The sequence below is a fragment of the Passer montanus genome, unplaced genomic scaffold (genome assembly GCF_014805655.1).
Source record: "Passer montanus isolate IOZ18808 unplaced genomic scaffold, ASM1480565v1 scaffold25, whole genome shotgun sequence".
NCBI classification, from domain to species: domain Eukaryota; kingdom Metazoa; phylum Chordata; class Aves; order Passeriformes; family Passeridae; genus Passer; species Passer montanus.
Window position 1 is genome coordinate 6,993,902 of NW_024367149.1, and position 24,714 is coordinate 7,018,615.

A 24,714-nucleotide genomic window follows, 5' to 3' on the forward strand; every position below is an offset into this window, starting at 1 on the left:
CAATATCAGGCAGGGTAGAATTCCCAACTATTTTCTTCAGACTGCCTGTACCTATTTGCTGGTTTGTCTTCTGAAAAACAAATCTGCCCATCCCAGTTTGCATTCTTTAAAGAAGCCAATCTAACTTGACCAGTACACAACATAACACAATTATATATTGGGTAGGAAAGGGAAAGGTCTTTTTGCTAGGGGAAAAAAAAGAGTTAAGTGAAAGCAAATAATCAAAATTCCATTTCTGCTGAATCCATTTTCTTTTATCAGGGAGCTGCTGAGCTGCTAAATCATTATTTGCACTGAGGTACTAAGTTATATCTGCACAGCTCAAAATCTGATGTGGACTTTTAAAAATTTTATTGCTAGTTATACAAGTTGCCCTAAAACCTGCTTTTTCTACAATCAGAACACAACACTATGCATTTATTGGCCAAATAAGCCTTCTCATTGTTCTAAGCCTACATAGTGATTCCAGATTGCTGGCTTCAAAGACCATCTCCCTGTCAAAGAAAGATCAATGTAGTTTGATGGATTTTAAAGCATTAAAAAGATTTCTCCACACACGTGCAGGGTTCCTAACGCAAGAAATGCACCTGACACAAGCTCTCTGGCCACACCCAGTGAGTACATTTCTCTTTATTTTGCAGTTTCAGGGGATTAGATACAACAAGCACAGGCCCAGCACTGCACAAATCACACTCTCAGGACGAGATCACACACCCTGAACACGTCACAGCAGAGATTCCCAAAAGTGACACACAGAGGGATCAAGCCTTTAGCACAATGAGCTCAAACCACTCCAAAAACGTTGCATTTTTGCCCAGAATTTTTTGCTTTTCTTCTTAGAGCTATTATGCTTTGAAACACAGCAGAAGGGAATTACAAAAGCACTCACTGGTGTCAAGATCCAGCACATTACAGGGCAGGGGGCAGGCACTCAACTCCTGTTCCTGCCATCAGGAAGTGCCCCCAGTCAGAGGAGATCACAGACCAAAGGTAAAAACTTTCCAGAATTTTCCCCTTAAGACAACCAACTTCTCTCCATATCCATTCAGTTTAAAAATTTTGCCTCCCTTCAAAGCACGATGCCACAAAAAGTTGACAGAATAACAGGATGTCTTTGCCACGGTTCATTTGCTGTTGTGTTTTATTAGTCACTCTTACTTTTCTTAAATTATACTTTGTGGTTGAATCTGAACCCAGAAAATCTAGCCCCCACACACACCCATACAGAACAAGATTAAAAAAAATAAATCAACAACAAAATGCAGAAAGATAATCTAATAATATTGGCACAAATACCTGCCAACACTCACATTTTGGTTTCTGATATTTTTATCTCTCTGAGACAGTGCTGTTCCATGTCTTATATGTTTTTGCCTCCAACTAAGCATTCAGCAGCCAGCTCCCCTTTTCCTTCATCCTGCAAGCAGCTGATGAGAGGAGATCCAGACCTGGAGAGATAAAACTACAGGATACAGGGGAAAGGCTGCAGGACAGAGATTCTGGGGAGAGGGGACTGAGGACAGGAATGTGCTGAACACAGCAACACCCCAGCACTCTGCAAGCTGGGCTGGAGAAGTTTGGAGGCAAGGGCAGCCCCTGGAAGGGCTCTTACTCCTTCATTCAGCACCAGCCAAAGCACAGGGAAGGAAGTACAGGGATGGCTGCAAGGCCTCCTCCTCCTCCCCAGCCTGGCAGCTTTGGTTCCTGCCTGTGTTCTTCATCTGTTTAGAGGCTTGACACAAAATCCAACCCCTTTCCTCTTCACACTCTGGAGGACCTCACAGAGTGCTCTGCTTTCTGCTCCATCCTACAGAAAAACTGAGGTCCATGTCTGGAGGACAGCAACAATTCTCACAATATCTGGGGATTGATTTTTTGTTTATGTTTAAAAAAAAAACCATAAGAGATTTCCCCCTTTCTTCTCTTAGACCTGAACCCCTCTAATTGGTTTTTGTGCTTCCTGCTGTTCTTGACAAAAAACACTCTTTCTGCAATAGAGGAATTTAGAATTTAAAAATGCAACATTCTCTGTAGAAATAACATTTACATCACTACACAATTATTATTCTTCAGTGTAACTCACATTCACACAAGGTGCACTTACAATATTTTTTTTCAGATTATTAAATTATTGGATGAGGAAATATATAATATTAACACTCCAACACATTGAACAAACATACCAGTTTCCTACAACAGACACTTCTGCCTCTGGACTACATGATAATGCACCACCACAAATGAAAAGATAAAATTTAATCAGGGGGCAAGGACATTTCTCAGTGTGGAAGGTCACTAGCACGAGCAGTTCTGCTGTGAAGGGGGAGGGTTGTCTGTGAGCCTCATGCTCCTTCCAGAAGTGCCCCTGGAATTGTCTGATTCTATGCTCTCTGACATCTTCTCACAGATTATATCCACGAGACGCTCAAACACCTGCCTCACGTTGATGTTCTCTTTGGCACTGGCCTCAAAATAGTCAAAACCTGGGAAAAAAGGGAACAAAAATTATCAATGGAGATGGATCATCATGATGGGTTTTAAAGTAACATTTTTTTCAGGATTTACCTGAAGGGAACAAGACATCAGATAATCCTGAAAGTCAGTTGATCCCCACAATCTCAGAATAGTGAGCAGAAATACTTTTAAACGTTATCAAGCTTCTTTAAGAATTAAAAGGATACATGGGTCCTTCCCATTCCCTGGTAAGCACAGCTGCAGGTAAGGGTAAATCCAAGGTAAGGGAGTCAATTCTGCCCCTTTCAGCAGGGCAGGTCCCCTGGGCTGCAGCTGGTGACCAGCAAGGTGTGGGGAACCTCCCTGGGCTCCTCTCAGCCCTGCCAAGGGCCAGGCTCTCCCAACCCCTGCTGCCCTCTGGCAAGAGCAGAGGGCAGAAAGAGAAAGAAGGGGGTTGCTTTCCTTCTGCTGACCAACGTCCGTGCTCAGAAGCAAAATGCTCCTTGAGCCTTTAACCACTGACCCTTTCTGATTAAAAAAAAAAACAGACCAGCAAAGCTGGAGTTACACCAAGGAGGGGATGGCAACAGCTCCTCCTGCTGCCTCCTGCTGCCACCAGGGGCTCTGGCAGACAGCAGGAATGCCCTGAACTGAGAAGCATTTCCTTATCTCCCTCACCCCAGGGGCCTCGAGGGCCAACCAGGCTGTTGCTTCTCTTCTGTCAGGTTATTGAATTGCCAGCAGCAAGAGCTGAGGCCCCACGGAGAGTTTATTCTGCAATAAGCTCCGTTCTGTCGTGCTTCATTCTGGGGATATTCAGCATTGCATCAGTTCCCTTTGAACTGCCACAAACAAAGAGAAAATTTGTCTTAACTGATTAGTGTGCCACTGCTGGCAGGCTGGGTCACCTCGATGTGTGGGATAAGTAGGTGTGCACCCCATTTGGACCCTTTTTAAGATTCATGGGACAAGGGGTGAAGTGGTGGTGATGTTTGCCCTGGTAGCAAACAGGGAGAGCTGCCCTGCATCAGATGAGGGTTCTGTCTGCCCCACCTGCTGTTTTGATGATGAATAAAAATGTATATAAAAAGCACAGGGAATCAGAGAACTGCATTTAGATATCTGTTAGTCCAACATTGGCTTGGGTTCTGCTAAACCAATCTGTTTTGGTTCAGTTCACATTCAGGCTAACAACAATTTCTTAATCTGATTAGGGAATTATTGCAATGATGTTAATGTCACTATGCAAATTTAGACAAATATGCTGAGGGATAACCTTTATGTGAATCATTATGATGAACATTAGCACTTTAAGCAGTCAATAGCCAATTAGATTCCTCCCACGTAACCCACAAAATAATTTCATATAATGCTCTACACATTAGCATAGCTACTATAAGGAAAAACTGATCTGATCAAATCAGATCTATTTTCCAGCTCTTTTAAAAAGAGGGTTTTGGAAGTTGGGAGGTTACAGAAGAGCAGAGCTGGGACAGCACTTCCCAAAGGCTGTTGGGCTGCCCTGCACTGGGGTGGTTTCTCCAGGGTGAGCTGGACAAGCACCAGGTCAGGGCAGCACTGGGGATTCTTCTGCAAAACAGTTTCCTACTGAAGGAATCAGTTGCTATGGTAACCCTGTGTGTGTTTTGAAGTGTCCCACACGTAAGGGATTCAGATTCTAGATGCCAAGTTTGTATTGAAACAAGGAGATGAATTTTGGGAGGAGAAAAAAACATTGGAAGTCCAAATTGGGTTGGGAGCTCAAATTAAACTCTCCATTTGCTGCTACATTGGCCTGGACACAATTTCAATTACTAGCAGTGTAATTATTCCTGTGAGATGGGTGGACACATATGCATCCACAACCTTTCTGAGAGTCTGCAGGCCAGGAACCAAGTTTATTCACAGTCATATTTTCAAAAACAAATTAAATTCTGATGGGTAAAAAAGAGTCCGTAACTGACTTTTCAAACTAACCATATCTTTGTTTGCTTTGCAACATGTAAAGATTTACTCTTACAATAATAACAATGGGTCTAATTTGATATTTGCTTGTTATTTGTGTGGGATGGCAGTGCCTCAAGGCTCCAGCCATGAATGGGACCCCTTTGTGTGTGCCATATGTAGAATTTACACTTTCAAGGCCACTCTTTAAACTACAGCAATGAGTGCAGTGTGTCCTGGAACTCCAGTACCCCCAGTTTATTATTCACCCTCCAACTACTGTTTAACAATTGAAGACAACAGAGGATTTTATAAATGGAGGATGATGGTGATTCTTTTGGGTCTGGTAAGAATCTCTACTCTTACAAACTAAACGTTTATGCCCACTGTAAGGGTCTCCACTGTTACCTGAATAAAATGTTAGCAGGATTTACTTATTACTTTGAATTCTTTAACAGAAAACAACAGTATAGTTAAATTTTAACACACAGCCCTGATTTAATATAAAAATGTCATACAGGCTATACTAGATAATGAAAAATGATAAATAACTTATAAAGTAGTATGAGTTTATGTGGCTCTTCATTATAAAATTTTCATTGCAATCCCAGCTTCCTTTCAATGGAACTGTTTTGCTTTTTCTATCCCACATCAATAACAAAATGTCATTTTCTTACCTGGATAGAGAAGCCTAGTACATTTTTAAAATATGTTTTACTCAATTATTCAGTTCTGATGTATTAACTTCTTTCTTTTTCATTGTTTAGTTTAAAAAAATGCTTCAACAAAAATCAATGTTTGCATTGATTTGCAATGAGTACATGGTACTCAGAGACCTGGAGACAGAATTATGTTTATGAAAACTTTTTCTCTTTTCATTCTGCTAAGCTAATAAAAGCTTTTTTCTTCAGATAAACTTTATCTTCCTTCCTCCTCTAGACACCACCTTTATAAACACAGCAACACCACAAGCAGTCTACCAGGTATTCTTGGCCTACTGAGCCAAAAACAAGTGAAATATGAACCTAGAATATATTACACTTCTTAGTTGTGAGACCATTTTTGAAGTATTACTGCTGTACAAACTGAGAGGAGCAGAGTACAAAGAAGCAGAGGAAGAAAGGTGGAAAGAAAAGCTTTGCATGTACCCAGCTGATCTGCCAGATGTTTCCCCTTCTCCACAGGAACAATCCTGTCATCCTCCATGTCACATTTGTTTCCAACCAGGATCACTTGTGCGTTGTCCCAGGAGTAAGTCTTGATTTGTGTGGCCCTACAGGAGGTCAAAAGAGATTGTTACATTCCATCAGCTGTGCCAAAATACCATCTTGTATTAAATATGAAAACAAGCACCATTAATGACACTATCAACATCCCCAGGCTGTGCTGGTTCAAGGGCAAATGAGCAGGCTTACACACAAAACAAGGATGCAGCCTGTGTAATTCACAGCATTGCTCTATTTTAGCACTCCTTAACTTTGTGGGACAATAAAGTTTCTTGTTAAGACTTTGCAAGGGTTTTAAAGATCACAAGATCCAGATAAAAAACTGAATCAAGTGATTTTTGAAGATTAGGGACAAAAAAGGCATTTTGTAAAGCTTATTCTCCTTCAGGTCTCCTCTGTCAGAGGAACAACAATCAATTACAGCTCTTAAGGATACTGTCCCATAAAGAAAGCCATACAGCAGATGCACACTTCATGCTGGATTTACAACTTTATATATAAGACAGAACAACAATAATTCTCTCATTTTCTGCAGCACATTTTGCTGTAGAGTTTTAGGAACACCATAAGAAGAGATGGAAGTATCGAGTTGAGTTGTCTTTGCTCAAACAGGAAAACTTCATGGAGACTGAAAACCACAAAGAAGCAACTGCAAAGGAGAAAGAGAAATTTACCACATTGGGAAGACAATTTACCAAAGCAAGGCTCTGTGAGCTAACAGAACCCAGCAGAACTAAAGGACACCTAAGGCTGGAAAGAGCAGCTGCAATCACAGACCAGCACTAATTTCAGTGGCACAGGGGTGCAGTGCATGGCAGCTTGGCCAGGAGCACTCGGGTGAATCTGGAGCCTCCAAAGCTTTCTGTGGCTCATGTGCTGAAACTGGAGTGGAGCTCACTGTGGATCCCAGGACTCTGACCTTACATTTAGCCTTTTTAGAGTTTTTCCATGACAAAAGAGAATATTCTTTTTGTGCATCCTGAGGGGCCAGTCCTCTCCCACCATCCTTGGTGTCCCAGAGCCAGCAGCAGAACATTATTAGCTCAGTAGCATTCACTTTCATCCAACTTTTCAGACCCACACAACCTATTTTATCTTCACTGAGTCAGTTCTACCTTTGAAGGCTCCCTCCTCCCCAAGTGTATGCCAGAAGCCATACACTCCTCTCTTCCATCCTGCTCCACTCCCTAACTCACCTTCCCACTCTTTGCCCCACCACCGCTCCAGGCAGGACACTACAGCTTCAGGCAAATCTGCCACTTCCCAGGAGAGCCAGCAGTCCACTCCAATTCTACTTCTGTGTAAGTTTCCTTGAACTCCCTTAACAATAAAGCACTTGATTCCTTTTCTTTTGAATTAGCAGCAGCCTCCAGCTCCGATCTACTAATGACAATTTTTAATTAGTCTGAGTTGCTTACTTGCTTTTTTCCATGGAAAGCAGCCAGCTATGTTACTCCACAGGTACCTGGGAAAAAGGGGGCATTTCATTGTGCAGCTTGCCTTGAAGAGACTGCTTGGACTGCCCTGGGGAACAGGAAACCTCACCCAAGCCCAGACCCATAGAGCAACATGCAAAAATAAACCAAGACTCTGTGCAGTGACACTTCTTACTCTCCCTAGTGTCCTCCTGGAAAGGCACTCACTCCAATCCAAATTTTAGTTCCTCCAGTCTCACCCTTTTGAGTGTCTCTCACTCAAAGCCTGTAAGAGCTAATATGGATCTGTGATGAGTTTTTGTGGGACTCTGGGGTTTCTCAAGGCTCAACAGAGAAGGGGGTAACTGCAGAAATCAGCCAAAAGCCCAGGAAGATGAAATCTCTCCAGTCTCCTTCCCTAAGCAATGGAGAGAAATAAAGTCTCCCCAGGTTCAATTTCAAACTAAAGCAGCCTTCTCTTCTGACTCACAGTTCAGCCTCTGGATTCATTTCAGCCCCTGGCATCATATGGGGACACCCTGCCAAGTCTTCACTATTTAATTACTTAGAATTACTCAGAATTACTTAGAAATGAAAAAGAAGCAAACAGCATGAAGAATCTCCCAGAGAACGACATCCTTCTGCTCTGTACAAATTAGTGGAAAACCTCTTACAGAACACCAATCTTTATTCTTCTTAGGAATAAAAAGCAACCAAAAAATTATGAGGAAAAAATAAAAGAAACCCTGATGTCCATACAAAATGAAAGGCAGAAAATTTCCACATGCTTTTGGAAAGATAAATGAATAATAACAAGGCTTGTGTGATGGAGCTGTTTCAACAACCATCAGGGCAGCCTAATATACACACTGGGAGAAACATATTTGTGTGACACAATAAAATGCTGTGCCTTGTTTCTGCTGAATTCCCCAAATTAACAATAAAGCACAAACTTTATGTTTCATTCTTAGAAGAAAAATAATCTCAGGTTCACAGTTACATGGAGGTATCAACAACTCAGTTTGGGTTAAAGACAAATAATGCTGATGATTTGTGAACCCAGATGTCACTTGTATCTAAGTTAAATTTTACCAATTTTTATTTCCCTTCTATGAAATTGTCTTGATTGTCCAAAGCACAGCTTCCATAATATTTTGTATTTACTTTACAGTTTCAAGTACTGAGTATATTTTAGTTCCATTGCAGTTTCAAACAAGGTATAAACAACTGATTTATCCACACACAAAACTATCAACCCAACATCAAATAATAGCTATCAAAGAAAACTACTAAAAAAATTCTAGAAACTGAGCTGAAAGCTATGAAAGCTCATTGAACCTTTTCTCTCACCCTACATGAAAGACATATTCAAAGGAAATAATTACTTATTTTCAAATATCAATTAAAACCAATCTTTGTGTTTGCCTATTTATATTTTTTCTTGTAAAATAACCTGACTGAACTCTTGCCACACTGCAGTAAGGAAAATCACTCAGGCTTAATGTTTTAAGGTTTTTCATGCAATGTGTTGTATGTGTTCCAGTGAACAAGAGAACAAGTCATGTTCCAGGTATTCCCAAATGCATTTAAATAGTGTCTCTTTCTCAGTGGTTTTAAGATCATCATCATTAATTGAGGTGATTCATGTGAATAAAGGAAAAACTCTGCTTTGCATTCATATTCTACTTGGAGATTTTGTCTAAATACTGATATACAGCCATGATCTTCTCACTCAGGAGAGAAAGTGCCTTTACTTGGTTTAGGAGAGGTCTGAGTGACACAAAGCAAACCAGGATCCTCTTCAGGATATCCTCCCATAGGAACAGTGAGGGCAGTAAAAGGTCTCCCAGGGGAGAAATCATTTGGCAGACTGGGAGGAATATTCTCATTTCCCTTGTGGATGGGTGAGGCTGCTAAAAGAGTCATGTGCCAATGAACCAGAGATGGAGATAAAGGAGCTCAACTAGTAGACACCTTAATTTTTAATGCACAGTACAGTTCTTGACTGAAGATCATATCCAGTGTAATAAGATTTTTAAATTATGATTATATCATGAAGAATGGTGGTGGTGAGGGGGGAAATCCTACTTGCTATGCTAAAAAATAAATGGCAGACACCAAGAGAGCAGCACCAGCCAAAAGCTTTTTTCTTCATTTTTTGTGTCTTTGGAAGTTTAGCAAGCAATTTGGCAGACTGGGGGAAAACCATCTCCTGGCTGCAATAGCCACTAGAGGACTCTGCTGGCCCAGAGATGCTGGCTTGGCTGCAGTCTCATCTCTCCACTGGACAAGCTTCAGGAAGGAAGGAAATGGTCCTTTTTATCCATCCCACTACCTCATTTGGGATCAGAACCTTAAAGCTGGTTGGAAAGATTCCTGACATAGAGAAGAAAAACACCCTGATGGTTCACCTCTGTCCTTTGGCTGACAAGGTGCTCTTAGCAAAGATATTCCTGCAACTCCTGTGGCAGAGGAAGACATGAAGTCAAACAGACAGAGCTGACCTTTCCCAATTCTTATTCTCACACCAGTGTCCTTTGATGGAACAGATCTGAGACGAATTCCAATATAAAGCTTCAGGTTAAACTTCACCTGTGCAAACTTCAAAATAGTAACAGCTCAGAAATGGAGATTTGGTAAATTCTGGCTAACTTAAGACTGGTAAGTAAAACTTGTTAGAGCAGAACCAACAGACAGGTAGATGAACTGTGTGGTCATATGGATCTTGTTTCATGAGGGAAACAAGCTGGAAGTATTTATAGTTCAGTGAAAGATATTGCCCCAGCTCACATGCCTGCACTCCTATGGAAAACATCCCTGTGCAGACACTTGCAGAAAAAGCTTCATCTGGGCTTGGTGAGCAAAACTTGACAGATGAAACTGGTTTTGGCAAAACCTTTGGGTTTGAGTTTCTAACAAGAAAAGAATGTATTCCCCAACCACAAGGTGCTGAAGGGCTGCCCAGGATGGGGCTGCAGTTCAGTGGGTGCTGTGGTACTGGGGATGGGGGTGAAAGTGGAGACTGCATCTTGCATGTACCTTCATGACCAACTGCTGTAGTGAACAGAGAGAACAAAAACCGGGCAGCTTTGGAGGCAACACAAATCACCTGAAACAACAAACCAGCTTTTGAGTTACAGCCTGGCTTAGGGGATACAGAAGAGGTGTTCAACAGAAAGCCAGGCTGAGCCAGATGCTAGGAGCCAGTGCCACAGCCAGGATGTCACATGCTCCACAGTGGGTCACTGAGATCACTGCAAATCAATCTGCCTCAGGAGGTCACATTAACCACTGCACTGCCCTTCTCTGCACTGTGACCATTCTTATCTGCAGTAATGAGCACCAGGAAACCAGCAGAAATGATTGCAAGACATTTCAGTGGAGTCACAGGGCACTACTAAGGAGAAACAAAGCCTTTCCCCAAATGCCTGAGAGGTGAATAGAACAACCACTCTTAATCTCTATTTTTAGCAGCATAGCCAGAAATCTTATAAACCCAAAAAAAAGCATTCAAGGAGTAATTTCTTCACAGTAAATTGAAACTTTTAAAAGTAACAAATACTATAGTATGCTACAGTATTTGAATTACAACCTTTTCATCAAAATGAAGCTGTTTTTCTAAGGAACATTTATAAACCAAATTATTTAGGTGAAGAGGAAAGAACATGGAGGTGATAGTGATGGAGGGTGGGATGTTTCATGTCCTCAACAAACAATTGTGGGGAGAGAGTTGGCCAAAACCCAAACAAACCCAACATTAAGAACAGTATTTCAGTATTTCCTACCAGTCCTGCACAGCATTGAAGGAGTCTTCACTGGTGATATCATACATGAGGACAAAGCCCATGGCCCCTCGGTAGTAGGCTGTAGTGATGGTCCTGTATCTTTCTTGTCCAGCTGTATCCTGCAACAGAAAGGAACATTTAGGATTTAAGACTTCAGCTCTCAGAAGCAAAAGCTGTAATTAGGTCCTATATCTAAAATAAGGCAACCACTCTTTGTTATTATACATTTTAAAATTCCCAGTTGCTCCCAACTGAAATGAACTCTGCTTACATTTTAGCATTAATTAGTCTTTTGCATCAACCATGATTTGTTAAATGCATTTTGACACATGTACTATTAAAAAAATACCAAAGATGTCAACCCTTTAATTGCTCTTCTCTGCCTCAGCTGCAATGCAATAATAAAATGTTAGCAAAGTTCACTGAAAACTGACACTTCAAAGCAGAGGCAAAATAACCAGTCCAGGGCTGTTCCAGGCAGAAAACATTTACATGTTGCAATTCAGTGTCACAGTCAGGGAAATGGCCTTGAGGAAGATGCTGCAGGTCACTCCCTTTCTTGCCTCAGGTTAGGGACAAAAATGAAAGATTTGATGCAATCACCATTATTATAGAAAGTGAATTTAATGTGGAATATCCCAATCACAGAATCTGAGATGCACATATTAATATGAGATCTATTCATCCTGTTCTGTTGTTCATCTTAATTCTGTTTACCCATAGAGTTCCTGCAGAGTTCCTCCACCTGCAGTTGTCATTCTGTGTTCAGCTGGGCAGCACAAAGGTGAACTCTGGCATATGCAACAGAAGAATTTTGAAAGACTTGTGACAGCTAGAAAACATGTCAACTACCATCTGTTGAATGCCAGTAGCACTTTTCCTTTACATTTTGCAAGCTTATTTTTAAACTGAGGAATATTTCTACACCAGAACAGCAGTCCTACAGCCCAATCCATTCCCTCCAGACCTGCCTTCTGAACCAAGGAGAGAAGTCATGTGCTGATTGTCTCTCTCACTCTGAAGGTGTCTACCTTTTGAACACATTTCATCCTTCTTTGGGCAAATGGCAGCTCTGTGAAACAGCTGCAGGGAGCCAAAAGGCTTTGACTTCAAATTGTGTGCTCAGTATGAGGTGTCAAAGTATAGTTACTGTGATGGCTTAGTTCTAAAATGAACCATCCTTCAGCCCCCCAAAACCCACACCGAAGAAAGCATGGCTGCCACTGGCTTAAAATGGGATTAAAGTTCTAAAGAAAAAGACCCAAAAGGACTTAACAACCATGTAACTAGTTGCAAGAGTAAAATAAATCCACAGAGAGCACTCTTGCAGGAGTAGAGATCAGACACAGCGCATCACCACAGCTCCAGGACACATTGGGGGGGAAACTCAGCTTTAAAATCATCCTGCCCATGATACCCATACATGCAGCTTTGTTTTGGCTGCATGCAAGAGACAGTGCTGGCCCTTGCAGAACACACAGCAGCCAGTCTGTGGCCGCCTGTTGTTCTGCACCAGAACATCACAGAGCCTCTCTGTGGGACAGCACTTGTAAATAAGCTCCCTACAGCTTGCTTAAAAGGCTCTGCTATTGCACTACTGTGAGACCATCCACAGCTGTAACACACTGAATTTCCCAGTGGAGAGACTGTGCAGCAGGAATCTTGCTCTTTCTCCACCAGCTGGCTGGGAAAATATGTGATTTTTTTCATTTATTTATTTCAAGACAGGGTAATCCACTGGCTGATCATGATGAACCATTGCACACTGGCTGAGGAAATGTTCTGTTCCCTCCTGGCAACAGGTCAGAGATGGGAATATCAGAATGAGGTGGGCTCCAGCCTGCAGTCTGAGTGAACATTTCTCTTCCTGCCAGTGATAAATCCATCACAGAGCACTCACATTCACTGACACCACATCCCCCCCCAGCTGCTGAATAGCTAAACCAGCCATGACAACTAGATCCTAACTATATTTCTTCAAGCAAGGAAGGTCTCAGCAGTAATAGTATTGTTCTTTGTTCAGAGAGATTATAGTTTATTTTAGCCTGGTTACCTAAAGACATGAGGCTTATTAAACCATCAGTCTCCACATAGGCACTCTTGATCAAATTTGGCTGAGGGAAAATGTGTTCAAATGTTTTTACATATGTCACCAAAAGCAGTTGGTAAGGTGAAGAGAGACCTTAAGCATACCTCAGCAGTGAAAAAAGCTGAAGTGCAATGATTATCTTTTCCAAATACCAAAGGATTCACATGACAGAGGCTTTCTTTGTGCCTCATTAGGAGAAGGCCCTAAATCAGTATTAGTAACATCAGAGATTCTGCAACCACCAAAACCAAAGAAATCCATAGGAAGTCAGGTTTCTCCACATCTCATGCTCACAGCATTATCGTTTGACACCTGCATTCAGAGGCTCATCTGCCTTCCAGATCTCATCTCCTATTTTCTCCTCTGTGTTTAAGCAGTGCCCACTGTGGCTTAGGGCATGAGGCTGTGACTAGGCAGTAAGTGACTGCAAGACACATTGTCAAGTTACATGCAGAATAATTTGGAAAGCAATTAAATTTGACAATGGCTCAGAGCAAGGACTCAGCTCTGGGGACATACATCCAGGCTGTCCTGGGAAGCAGCCTCAAGGGACACACAGGGTGACTCCCAAAATCTGTCCTGATACCACCTCAGTGCCTCAGCCCAGTGAGGAACTGGACTGAAAAAGCCAAATTGTGCTATTGCCCAAAAGCTCTGGAATTTAGCAGATCTGATTTGCTGATTTCAGTATTTTGTCTGTGATCCCCCTGTGAATGGGGATGGGCACTTAAACCACAGAAAGATAAACTGCATATTCACTAGGATATACTTTGTGTGCCTGCCTTCTCAGATTATCAGAGGGAGCGTGTGTGAGGGAAATGCATCCTGTATCTCATGGTATACAAAGATTGTTCATACCCTTGCCCTGGTAGCCATGTGCTACAATACAGAGATGTGATTCATCTCCTCCTGAGTCACTGATGGCTTCCTAGCTCTGTTTTACTGTACAGGTACAGGGCATGTTGTCTCCCCTCACAGCTTTATAGTGGCATTTCTCCAACTGCATCTGAATTGCTGTACTATCACCCTGAAATTACTTTTTTCCTCAGGTTACATTAGCTCCTTAGACAGCAATAAACTGGATTAATTTTCTCGACTCACACCATGAGAGCTCAAGTGCACAACCCCCCCCCCACACACACAGATGCCTCAGCATAAATAAAATAAAACAAACTGCAAAATCTGAGCTCACTTTCTTCAGCATTTACAACAGTTGTCCTTCCCTCAGTTTAGAACACTACGAGCCTCAGGTAATTAGCGTTTCAGGTTTTTAAGTTCAAGTTGTTTATCTAATGAAGAAAAAAACAACTGACAGAAATTGCTCCCCACCCCACCAAGTTGTTTCCAAGACTTCCAGGTAGACCACAAACTCATTAGGAGAGAAGTACAAGAGGCACAGGCAGGGATCAGCAGAAAGGTGATGTAGCACTAATTAACAGTCTAGCCAAACGCCTGGGTGGAAGAGCCCGAGCCCCCAGCATCCAGAAACCTGCTAGGCTGTCCCTGAGGAAGCAGAGAGCTTGGCTGTAAGCAGGCACAGGAGGGTCTCTCTTTACACCAGTGTGCTACCAGCTCTGTTCTTCTGCAGCTTACACGTGTGCCTGTGCTTTATGCAAACAATTAAAAACACCCACAGGACCATTAGTGGGTAGCTTGAAACAAAAATTGGAAGGTTTTGCATTAATGAGCAATCAAAATTCAGTGTTTATCAGACAAGAAAAAGACCTAAATGCATTTGCATTGTGTGCAGATGCCCCCTAGTCTCAAGATCCATCACGCAAACATTCACAATAGGAGTACAATAAGCTTTTCTTAAATTTACTTGGCTGTCTCAGCAGAAACTACAAGGTACTAACACAGAAAACATATTTGAGTTTTTAAATAATGACAGATGCTCTTTGCTGCAGGTCTGAAAACCCACAATCCCTGATTCCAAACCGTCCTTCTTCTAGTGGAGATCTCCAGCCACAAAATCTTTGCTCCAAATAAAATGTCACTGAAACATCTAATCTGTACTGAATTTAATCCCTTTAGCACCATGACTTTTCTAGCAGTGTATGTGACAAATAGCCTCTAAGGAAATAAACATTTCAATTTTTTAAAGGATTATGGTGTGATTTCCATGGGTTTTTTGTTGGTCCTTTTTTTTTTTTAAAGAAGAATAATATGCAAGAATGAGAGTTGCGTATTGTCCAGCAATTGGCAACACCTACAAGCTGCATGTACTTGGCATGATCCTTCCTTAGGCTGCTCAGAGTCAGAGCAGAGGCTACGTCCTCCCCAGTAACCCACCACAATCTTCATCAGACCTGCTGAAGGAAAGACTTCTTCTTCCCTGCTGCTAAATGTCACATTATAACACTTACACTATGGCATTCTGCACCTTGTTTGGGGATTGATCAGCCAAAAACAGGATAATCCACTTTCCAGCCCTGTGGTTACAGGGGGATGTTACATTCACACACAGACACACACGTCTCCTCTGCAAAAGTAGAATTTGGAGTGGAAGCTACCAAGAATCAGATAAACAAAAGTCACCTTGAGAAAGGGGAAAAAACAACCCACCCACCACACACCATAAGAGAGAGGGACCTTGGGCAGACTAGACTTAATGTGTCATTAATAAGAGAATGTTAGCATTAAGCTTAGCATTTCCTGCTGGCAGACAGAAATAGGAACAAACAGGCAAGCAGGATGAGTCACTGGTTAAGACATGGAAGAGATGTGATGTCATGAAAAACCTGTGAAGATTCAATTGCTGCCAGGAGCAAAATAACACCTGGTTCCTTCAGAACTCAGCTCTCATCAAAATGCTCCAGTTCAACAGATCATATTAGGCTTTTTTTTTTCCCTCTCTTGTTATTGAGTGCTCACATTGCCCAAGAGCACTGGAACCTACTCAGACTCATTCAGCTGCCTTGAGAGACATTTCATTTCAGCAATATGCAGGAAAACATTTCTGATGTGAAAAAGACCCAACACAAAACCCCTGCCTTTTTTGATAAAATGCTCTACCTTTGCTAAGTACTTTTTAAACATTTCCCCATTATGTCTATCTTCACTTCTACTCTTTAGAAGCAGTAAAACCAGTGGTCTTGTATAATTTCAGTACTTACCAGTTGCAGGAATTTCCCTTTTCCTATCCTACTGTACTTACCCTGTACAGCAAGTTCTACCACCCTGTTCTCTCTAACATTCCCACACTAACTGCTCGCAGTGGAGAGGATGAAATTTTTTAGAGAGTCTTCAAGAGCTCACCAGCCATCAAGGCCCAACACAAAGGCTTTTGAAACTGTTCCCTGCGACTCAGTGGCTAAGTATCTCTTCAGGTGAGGCACTGCACTTACTTTTCAAAGTACTTTTGTAAAATAAGCTTATGGACAAGCAGGAAAAGCTACTGTAGATTGACCTAATCCACCATTTAAATATTTATAGCAGTAGGAAAGCCCCTGCTCTTTTAACTTTTCTCAGCAACTCCACACCATATAAGACAAAAAGTGAATCACTGAAAATGCAACAGGGTGCATTTGCTCGGCAGAATGATTCCCACACTGGAATCAGGCCAAGGTACTCTGATTGACACTACTGCTCAAGACCTGCTAAGATGTTAAAAATGCTATTTCCATTCTCCCAGCTGCCTTGAGATTGTAGTGAAGATTAGCATCAGTCGCCCTTCCTGATCTGTCAGAGGGTAAGGAGGACTGGAACAGGACTGGCTTGCCTATGAACCTTATCTGCTCTTCTCATCGTTTTGTAGGCTGAGTTTTTCTGTTAAAGTATTTAAAAGACAGTGGCTGCACAAGTGAAATCACATAAAGAGATACAGAAAAAGATTAAATTCATTGGGCACATTTTTTAAATCTCGTAGAATTTAAAAGTCTTATTTTTCATTACTTAGAACTAACATGAATGGCAGTGATAAAAATCTGTAGCATCCACACCACATGTCTACTTCAATTCCATTTCTTTAGCTCCAAATAAACAGCAAACAAAGTTCAAGAGGTATATGATGCGTTTGAAAGCCCATCCACTGTGGGCAAGTGATAAAACCATCACTGATATGATAAAAAAACCAAACCAACAACATCTAAGAGGTTGAGATCCCAGAGTAAGTGGCATTTTGGGCAGTGGATGCATTATTATTATGGAATATACTGCCAGTTTTGCTAGATATTTTTCGTTTTCCCACATATATCCCTTAATTGTGTTAATCAGCCCCTGTAAGAACAGCTGTACAGCACACAGATGTGTTAGCCACTATAAGCATTATTAATTAGCCGCTGTTGAGAAGCTGCTAAATTAATCACAGCTGGAGCACTTCAGAAGCAGCACTCGGGCTGGACATCCTAACCGGTCCTGCAGGGCAAGGCACTGATGTGCTGCAGCCCAGGGCGGGCACAGCCCCCTGCTAACCCAGCAGCGCAGAGGGAGATCTCGGTGCCAAAAGAACAAGCGCCCAGCCTGCGAGGAGGGAGCGGAGCGCACGAAATCTGCCTGGACTCCGTCTCCCGGTTCGCTTGGAAGGAACAGACACCGGTGAAGGGAATGAGCGCCGTGGGGCTCTCTCCCTCTCCCCGGCACGCAGGGGAACGGAGCAAATCCCAGCACGGAGAGCAGCCCAGGGAGCCCCGGCAGATGCAATGCCATGGAAACCGGCACGGCACGGCTCGGCACGGCACGGCACGGCACGGCACGGCTCGGCACGGCTCGGGGGAAGGAAAAAAAAAGGCACGGCCCCGGCTCTGCGGAGCCACCGCGGGTGTGCCCGGCCCCAGGCAGCACCTTCCCCAACTCATTTACAAAACAATTATTTCGGTGTTTAGGCAAATCGATGACTTCGTGCTGAAAGACCTGTTGCAAGCCCGAGCTGTTAAAAAAAAAAAAAAAAAAAAAAAAAAAAAAAAAAAAAGTTGGTACTCTGCTAGGAGCATCCCTGCGAGGGGTGGTTCTTCTTATCCAGGGAGGATTTCATTTTATTTAGGAGTGGATTAAGGCTAAATCCGAGCCTCGTACTTCACAAGAACCCCCCAGAGATATTATGTCAAGAGGGTCAATTCTAAGATGAAGTGCTCAGAAATTCTGGGAAGCTGTCCATGATATTTTTGAGATTAAAATACCAAATTGAATTATAACCATGAGTCAAGAATGTGTGCTTTAATTTGAAGGGCAGCAGCAAGACAAAAATAAGATAATCAAGCTTAATTTATATTAACAACAACAAGCCAGTAAAAAGAAAATATAATATTCTTCTAAAGTCTTTAAAATCCTAATGTGTAATTGTTCATGATTTGGGGGAAATTTAGAGTATACCAAGCAATTTTTCAATTATTACCTCCCAGATTAGGAAAAAAGCCCCACTGCTGTATTCAGGTGAGCATTAAACAAAAATATAAAGAAAGTTCTAGCACTCAAGAAGGTAGAATGAAAGCTTAAAGACAACAAAACCCAAGAGCAATCTGAACCACATCAACCAGAAGGTAAATAAAAAGGAAAATATAAAAGTGCATATCTTACTTCAGTGGAGTTTGAAATACATTTTCTAAATGCTAGAATTAAGAAAAACATAGATTCCTCTCGTGTTTTTGTTCAACAGAAACGTGCACATACTTTGAAAAGCAATGTAATAAATAGATTTGATATATTGGTGACATGTTTAAATTCACAAGAAATGTAAAGAAAAAAAATCAAATGAAATTTGAAACTCTCCAAGTAAACCCACATCTCTGCTAAGAATATAAAGGAAGACTTTCAGCTAAAGAACAGCTATTTTGGAGTAGTCCTAAGCATCTTAAAATAGAAGCTTAGAATTGAAGTGCTTTGTCAGCCACAACAGCACACGTGTGATGATGCTCAGTAATAGCACAAGACAAAGAAAATAATCTACCATTTACCGTGATGCTTTCTATTATAACCACACAGATAAGGCGTTAAAAGAGAAATGCTGCTGTGCAGCAGCTGCAGGGGGCTCCCAAGGCAGCCCAGGAAGCACCTGGGGGCAGAAGTGGTTACAGCTGATGCATTTCTAGGTGTGAGGCTCCTTTGAGCACTGTTTTAAGTTCACCCACCCTTGTGGTGATGCTCCTTTCTCTTTTCCATTTGGAAAGAGAGCTATGAGGAAATACTCCTCGACACACATGTGATGCTTTGCTGGTTTTACTGTTCTCTTCTTACTGACCAATTAATCACCACCTCCCTGCTCTTGCTAAGCCCCAAACTGCCTTTGGCCAGTGGGCACATCAAGGGCCTGAGTGGCTCAAACCTTCCTCATGGAAAGCACATCTTCATGTTCATCTTTGCAGACAGACAGAGGAAAACAAGAGCAGATTTCCCAGCTGAAGAAAACGTGGTGTAGGCATTATAAAAATGCACTATGCTGCTCCATGCCTCCAGGTTCACCTGTCCCCAGCCAGGCACACCAGTGGGCTTTGGTCAGGCTCCCAAGCACGGCCTGCTGCTTTTACTTCATAGGACCACTCAGTTCAGCCCAAATTTGGGAATTGGTATGAAAGAAGTCCTGAGGAATTGTAAGGTCCTGTCTGCATCCAGTGACCTCAGCAAAGAATCCTCCATATACAGGGGTCCTGATTTCTCTCAAATGAGACTAAATATCTAGATAAGAGGAACACAAGACAGCTTTTTCCATGTGAGGCGCTTCTCATAACACAAACCTCAGCCCAAGGAAAGGAGTCTGTAAAAAAAGCTGTTAATGACAACTCCAAACTGACTTATTTAAAGCTAGTAAAAAGCCTATAAGCAACAGAGACAGCATGAGATCATATTTGTACAGAACACTAAATGTGTACAATGCTTTGCAGATCAACAAAAATACAGGGGCATCAGTCTTCATTATATTCTAGCAATTTTGAATTAATATAGCTTCATAAAACAGGGAAACTGCACAGCATTACCCCAAGCAAGCAAAGGTCTATCAACCAATCTGTAATTGAGGCAATCATGGTATCAGGCACAATACAAGCACAACTTCATGCATTATGCTGCTTCCTAAATCACCCAGGCCCTCTGCCAGCAGAAAATTGAAATCAGACTCTCTGGACCCCTGGCTCAGTTCAGCAAAGGGAGCTGATCTACACTCCATTACCTCGCACTTCTGGAAACACTTCCCAGCTTAGGAATGAATTAGTAGTGTTACACTGGGAAAAAACCACACTGAAATATTTATCAAATGAAAGCAGCCTCCCTAGCAAGCAGTAACCTCTGGGCAGACTGTGCTCTGCTTTCATGTGCAGCTGAGTGATGTGTCTGGAGAAGGTGCAACAAGTTGATGTTTGGAGCAACACATGTTATTTACTGTGACAGAGATTAAAAAAGGGCTCTTAGGACTTGGTTTTTGTCCCACCCCTGCCCAAATCACTTCTCTGGACTGAAAGTGCAAAAGCAAACTTTGGAGCAAAGCGTAAGTGAGCAGAATTAGATTTGCCAGTGAGCAAAAGACATTTTCACTAAAGGGGACATGACTTCAACAACAGCATAACTGCTTCAAAACATTATGAAACTACAATTGAATTAATTGCACTTTCTGCCAGCTGCTATTTTGCCTTATTCTGACATCAAAGAATTATAACTCAACACAATTTTGGAGGCTTCAGAGCAGCAGGGGAAGCTTTGGTGTTGGATGTCTGGAGCTTACCCTGATGCTTTATCTCAAGATTCAGGCAGTGACAGTATCTGCCTGCTCTGCAGAAGAGAGTGATTTTCCTGGTCCTTTAGGGAGCTGTTGCTGTTTCATTGCTATGCTCATATCACAAACACCACCGTCAGAAGAACAGAGTTCAGAGAACAAAATGTATCCCCATTTAAAGCACTAATAAAATTAATAAAAAGAACTGAAAGGAAAAAACAAGTCTCTTTCCCATGGCACCAAGATCTACTTTCTCCATCTATTTTTCCCAATGGAAGTGATTTCCCTTGACCACAGCTTTTCTTTACATCTTCCAAGCCAAGTGAAAAATTATGAAAGCCACAATAATACACAAAACTGTTTAGATGTGTTCTTTTGCTAGATCTTCATATGGATCCTGGAGGGGACGTGGAAGATTTTATCCCTGTCCAACCAGGACAAACTGAGAGCTCCCTTAGCTCTCAACCTCAGCCAGGCCTTTTTAGCAAACTGTGTGATAACATCAGAGCTCATCTCTTGCCCCCACCTCTAGCTGAGAGAAGGGAATCCTAAAATCTAACCCTCAACAAGGAGTCTTTGCAACTTTTAAACAGTTCTTTCTGCAAGTCTTCCTGATGCTTAGTGACTAAAAATTTCCTGGATTCCAGATATCCTCATTAAGTAGGGCAAAACTAAAGATGCAGCAAAGTTTCATCCATGTTATATACTCTTCCTGGAGTCAAACAGTCAGGCAGTAAGTATTAGATGATAAAGAATAAACACTCTGTTCTAATCTCATAGCATCCTTCCACATCAATAATGATACATCAAATCACCCTGCATTCTTTAGGGCAGTTACATCAACAGGCAGCAAATGTTACATAAAAATTCTTAGATAAGAACAGGCAACATGTTTACCTCTTTTTAATTAGTGAGCAGGGGAGCTGCAGTCTATCTCCTGAAATGAGAAGTAAACATAACCAACCTCCACCCATGGCCCCTCTTTCAAAACAGCTTATTGACATGAGCTGCAGCAACCACCTCACATCCACACTTGCTTCAGTGGCACATCCATGCTCTGCTCTTCAGAAAGGGAAGAGGTGGCACTTTTGTGTGGAAAGAAGAAAAACAGCAGGTATTCAAGGAGGACATGCCAAACAACGAGGTTAATCTCTGTTGCCATGAAAGAAAATGGGAGGGGTGAAACTAGACAAAGACTGGGACTTTTCTGGAGGGAATGGGATCTGTTACTTCAGGGAAGGAGACACCGTGTAACATGTCATGGTTGAGGAACAAGGGACAAGCTGAAATGAGCCAAAAGAACAGCAAAAAAAGATGATGGGAAGGCTGGCTCATCATGAACTGTTGGAAAGATGAGCTGTATTTGGGTGCATTAAGTGCAACAATCATCCCAGGATCTTACAAGGCTTGCCTTTCAAAAAAGGCAAAACAAGCAGCTTCCTTGGGCAGGGGACAGGTCTGTTCATCTGTGACAGAGATCAGCAGGTCTTCAGGCAGTCTCTCCTTCAAGCTTGAATGACTCTCTAAATCTGCAGTTCCCAAGGTACTCAGAATCTGCAGATGATAAAGTGATACTATCCTTGTCACACAGTGAGACTAAAGAACTCTGGCTGATCTCACTAGGTCTAGGACTGGTACCCATTTCACTATTCATATTTTCCAATTAGTTATTTTGGTAATCATAGACCTCTGCATCTGCTGATGGGTTGGGGATTTTTTGGTTGTTTGGGTTTTTGCATCACTGTGTAGTTTCTTCTGTCACTTCCAGAGGTTTGGCCAAACTCAGCAGCCACAAAATAATGACAAAATCTGGTAAAGATTAAGACATTCAAAGACAAAGATGCATTTGGTTCATGCATGCAAGACACTCAGGTCAGGATTTGATGCTATGTGACACAGGTTTCTAGCATGCAGCAGCATCCTCCTCTTGGAGCTTTTCCATTTGTCAGGTTGTGACAATCTGAATGTTGGACAATTCCATAGCATGGTAATGCAGATTTCAGTGCACAGACTGCACTGAGAACTATATCCACACTCTGGAAAAGCAGAGTTGCCACCACCTCTATACCCACATGGTTACTGAAAAGCCATTTTGCAGACATACTCAGATTCCAGGAGGAACTGATGAAAATACAATTAATGAAATATTCTAATGAAAAGAGAAATACAATCACAGGCTTCACATTATGTTCCAATTAGAGTGTGCTTAGGTCAGAATTCTCAGGTGCTAATAGGATGGTTAAAACAAAAAAAGTGCATAAGTGAAGGAAAAAATCAACTAGGCACAGTAGTAAAAATACTTTTAATTAGCATCTTTGTTTTGCTGAAGGGATCACAAGGTTTCAAATAGCAGTACATAACACAGAGTTTGCAAACACATTGTTGTAATAAAAGGCAAAACAAGAAATTCGGAAAGAATGTGCTGTGTTAACTTGATACTGCCAGGGTAAACAGTTTTACAATCTTGTAAGAAAGATTAGGATCACAAGTTACCAGGATACTATTGTCCCTTCCAGCTTTGTGTTTTCAACACAAAATTGAATAGTTTAACACAGACCTGTACTTTTCCTGCTGCATACCCATTCATCCTGTTGTGTGCGAAGCTGCAATAAACCAGCACAAGACTTTGCAGAATTTCTTTGGTCACAGGAGTCACCAGCTTGTTATTCATAATCCATCATAGTTCCCACTATCTGAAAGTGAAATAATTTCTGGGCACAGTTTTCCAATGTAACTTCAGAGAGAGCATCTGATCCTGATTTTGCTCCCAGGTACGTTGCTGTAGGAGTTGAGGTTTTTTGGGGTTTGTCTGAGCTCAGCTGAGATTAGCAGCTGATCTTACATTTCTTCACTTGCTCAACAGTGACAAACCCTGCCAATCACAGAGCAGGCTCCTGTCAATCCACATGGACAGTGGTGGAGGGGCAGCTCAGAAAAGGAAGAGAGAAAGCTCATCACAGGGTGTTGAAGCAGGGGAGACAAGGGCACATGCCAAGGCCTTTAGAAGTCCTGCTGAGTCTTTGTGAGAACACTTCTCTCTTCACTGACCTTTGACCACCAAGGATTTTCCTCCCAATTACATCAACACCTTCCCACCTCCATGGATTACTTCTGGCCACTTCCAGTGCTGTGGATCTTCTTCTATCCCAAATGTCCTTGCAAAGAAGAGCTGAATTTTGGGGGCATGTGAGAGACAGGAATCTACAGACACAGTATGACAAAGCCATTCCAGGACTAGTTAGTGTTCTCAAGGAATAAAGAGTTGGTATATGAGAGAAAAAAGGAAAGAAAACCAAAAAGAAAACCAAAAAGAAAAGAAACACCAGCCTGGAGGCAACTATTCATTTATACTGAAATACAGATTGGAGGGTTTATACTGAAATACAGATTGTTTTGGCCACAAAGAATTAGGTTTCACAGGTTCATATATAGAGTATAGTTAATTTGCCTTGACTGCCCATCTGCTTACCCACCTGACTGAAGACAGGTGTTCACTGACAAGCTATACCTTCCAAATATCCTATAGAAACTGCCTCATAGACACATCAAGGCTGTCATCTGCTACATCCAGGAGGAGATACCACCCTTCTGCTTGACAGGAGAAGATTAAATACCAGCAAACCTCTTCCTGATCTTAGCAACTGTGCTCACAAACCATGAACCACTCCTGCAAAACATACAGCAAAAGCAGAAAAGCCAGGTTGTGTCGTTGTGTACCCAAGGAGAACATTTAGCAACAGAGCAATATGTCATATGTCAGTGGGACTTTCTGCTTCTCAGGGGTGCCATCTCCTCCTCTCACACATCACAGTGCCTAAAGGTGAGAGAACTCCAGAGTCCCAAAGCAGCCTCACTGGCAGTACTGCCAGCTGTGCTGCCAACAGTGCAACAAGCACTGTGATCACCTTGGAGCTGCTCTGGGACAAAGCAACTGCAGCTCTGACATTTGTGGGCTTATCTTGCCTGTGAATTTCTTCTCCCTGAGCAGTAGTTTTGCGCCTACGCAGAAGGTTTGACCCCACTGTGGAACCTCAGAGCAGGGAGAAAAGAAGCAGAGCTCCCTTCCTCCAACTCAGGTTTAATACAGGAGGCTCCTGTTTACTTAAATAAATATTATTTATAAGGCTCACCTTGGTAGCTGCACAGAGGCAGTGTGATTACT

The 24,714-nt window shown here is 42.1% G+C and overlaps 1 protein-coding gene across 3 annotated transcripts in view; it reads right to left on the bottom strand.

The window, feature by feature from the left end:
- Nucleotides 1-602: 602 nt before the first annotated feature.
- RAB3B (RAB3B, member RAS oncogene family) overlaps nt 603-24,714 on the bottom strand; it is a 50,511-nt gene continuing 26,399 nt past the window's right edge. For all 3 annotated transcript variants that reach the window (XM_039711810.1, XM_039711809.1, XM_039711811.1), the window contains 3 exons: nt 10,825-10,943; nt 5,547-5,671; nt 603-2,483 (listed from right to left, as the gene is read on the bottom strand). In XM_039711810.1, coding sequence (XP_039567744.1) covers nt 2,296-2,483; nt 5,547-5,671; nt 10,825-10,943 — 432 coding nt within the window. In that variant the 3' untranslated portion in view covers nt 603-2,295. The remainder of the gene's footprint in view (nt 2,484-5,546; nt 5,672-10,824; nt 10,944-24,714) is intronic.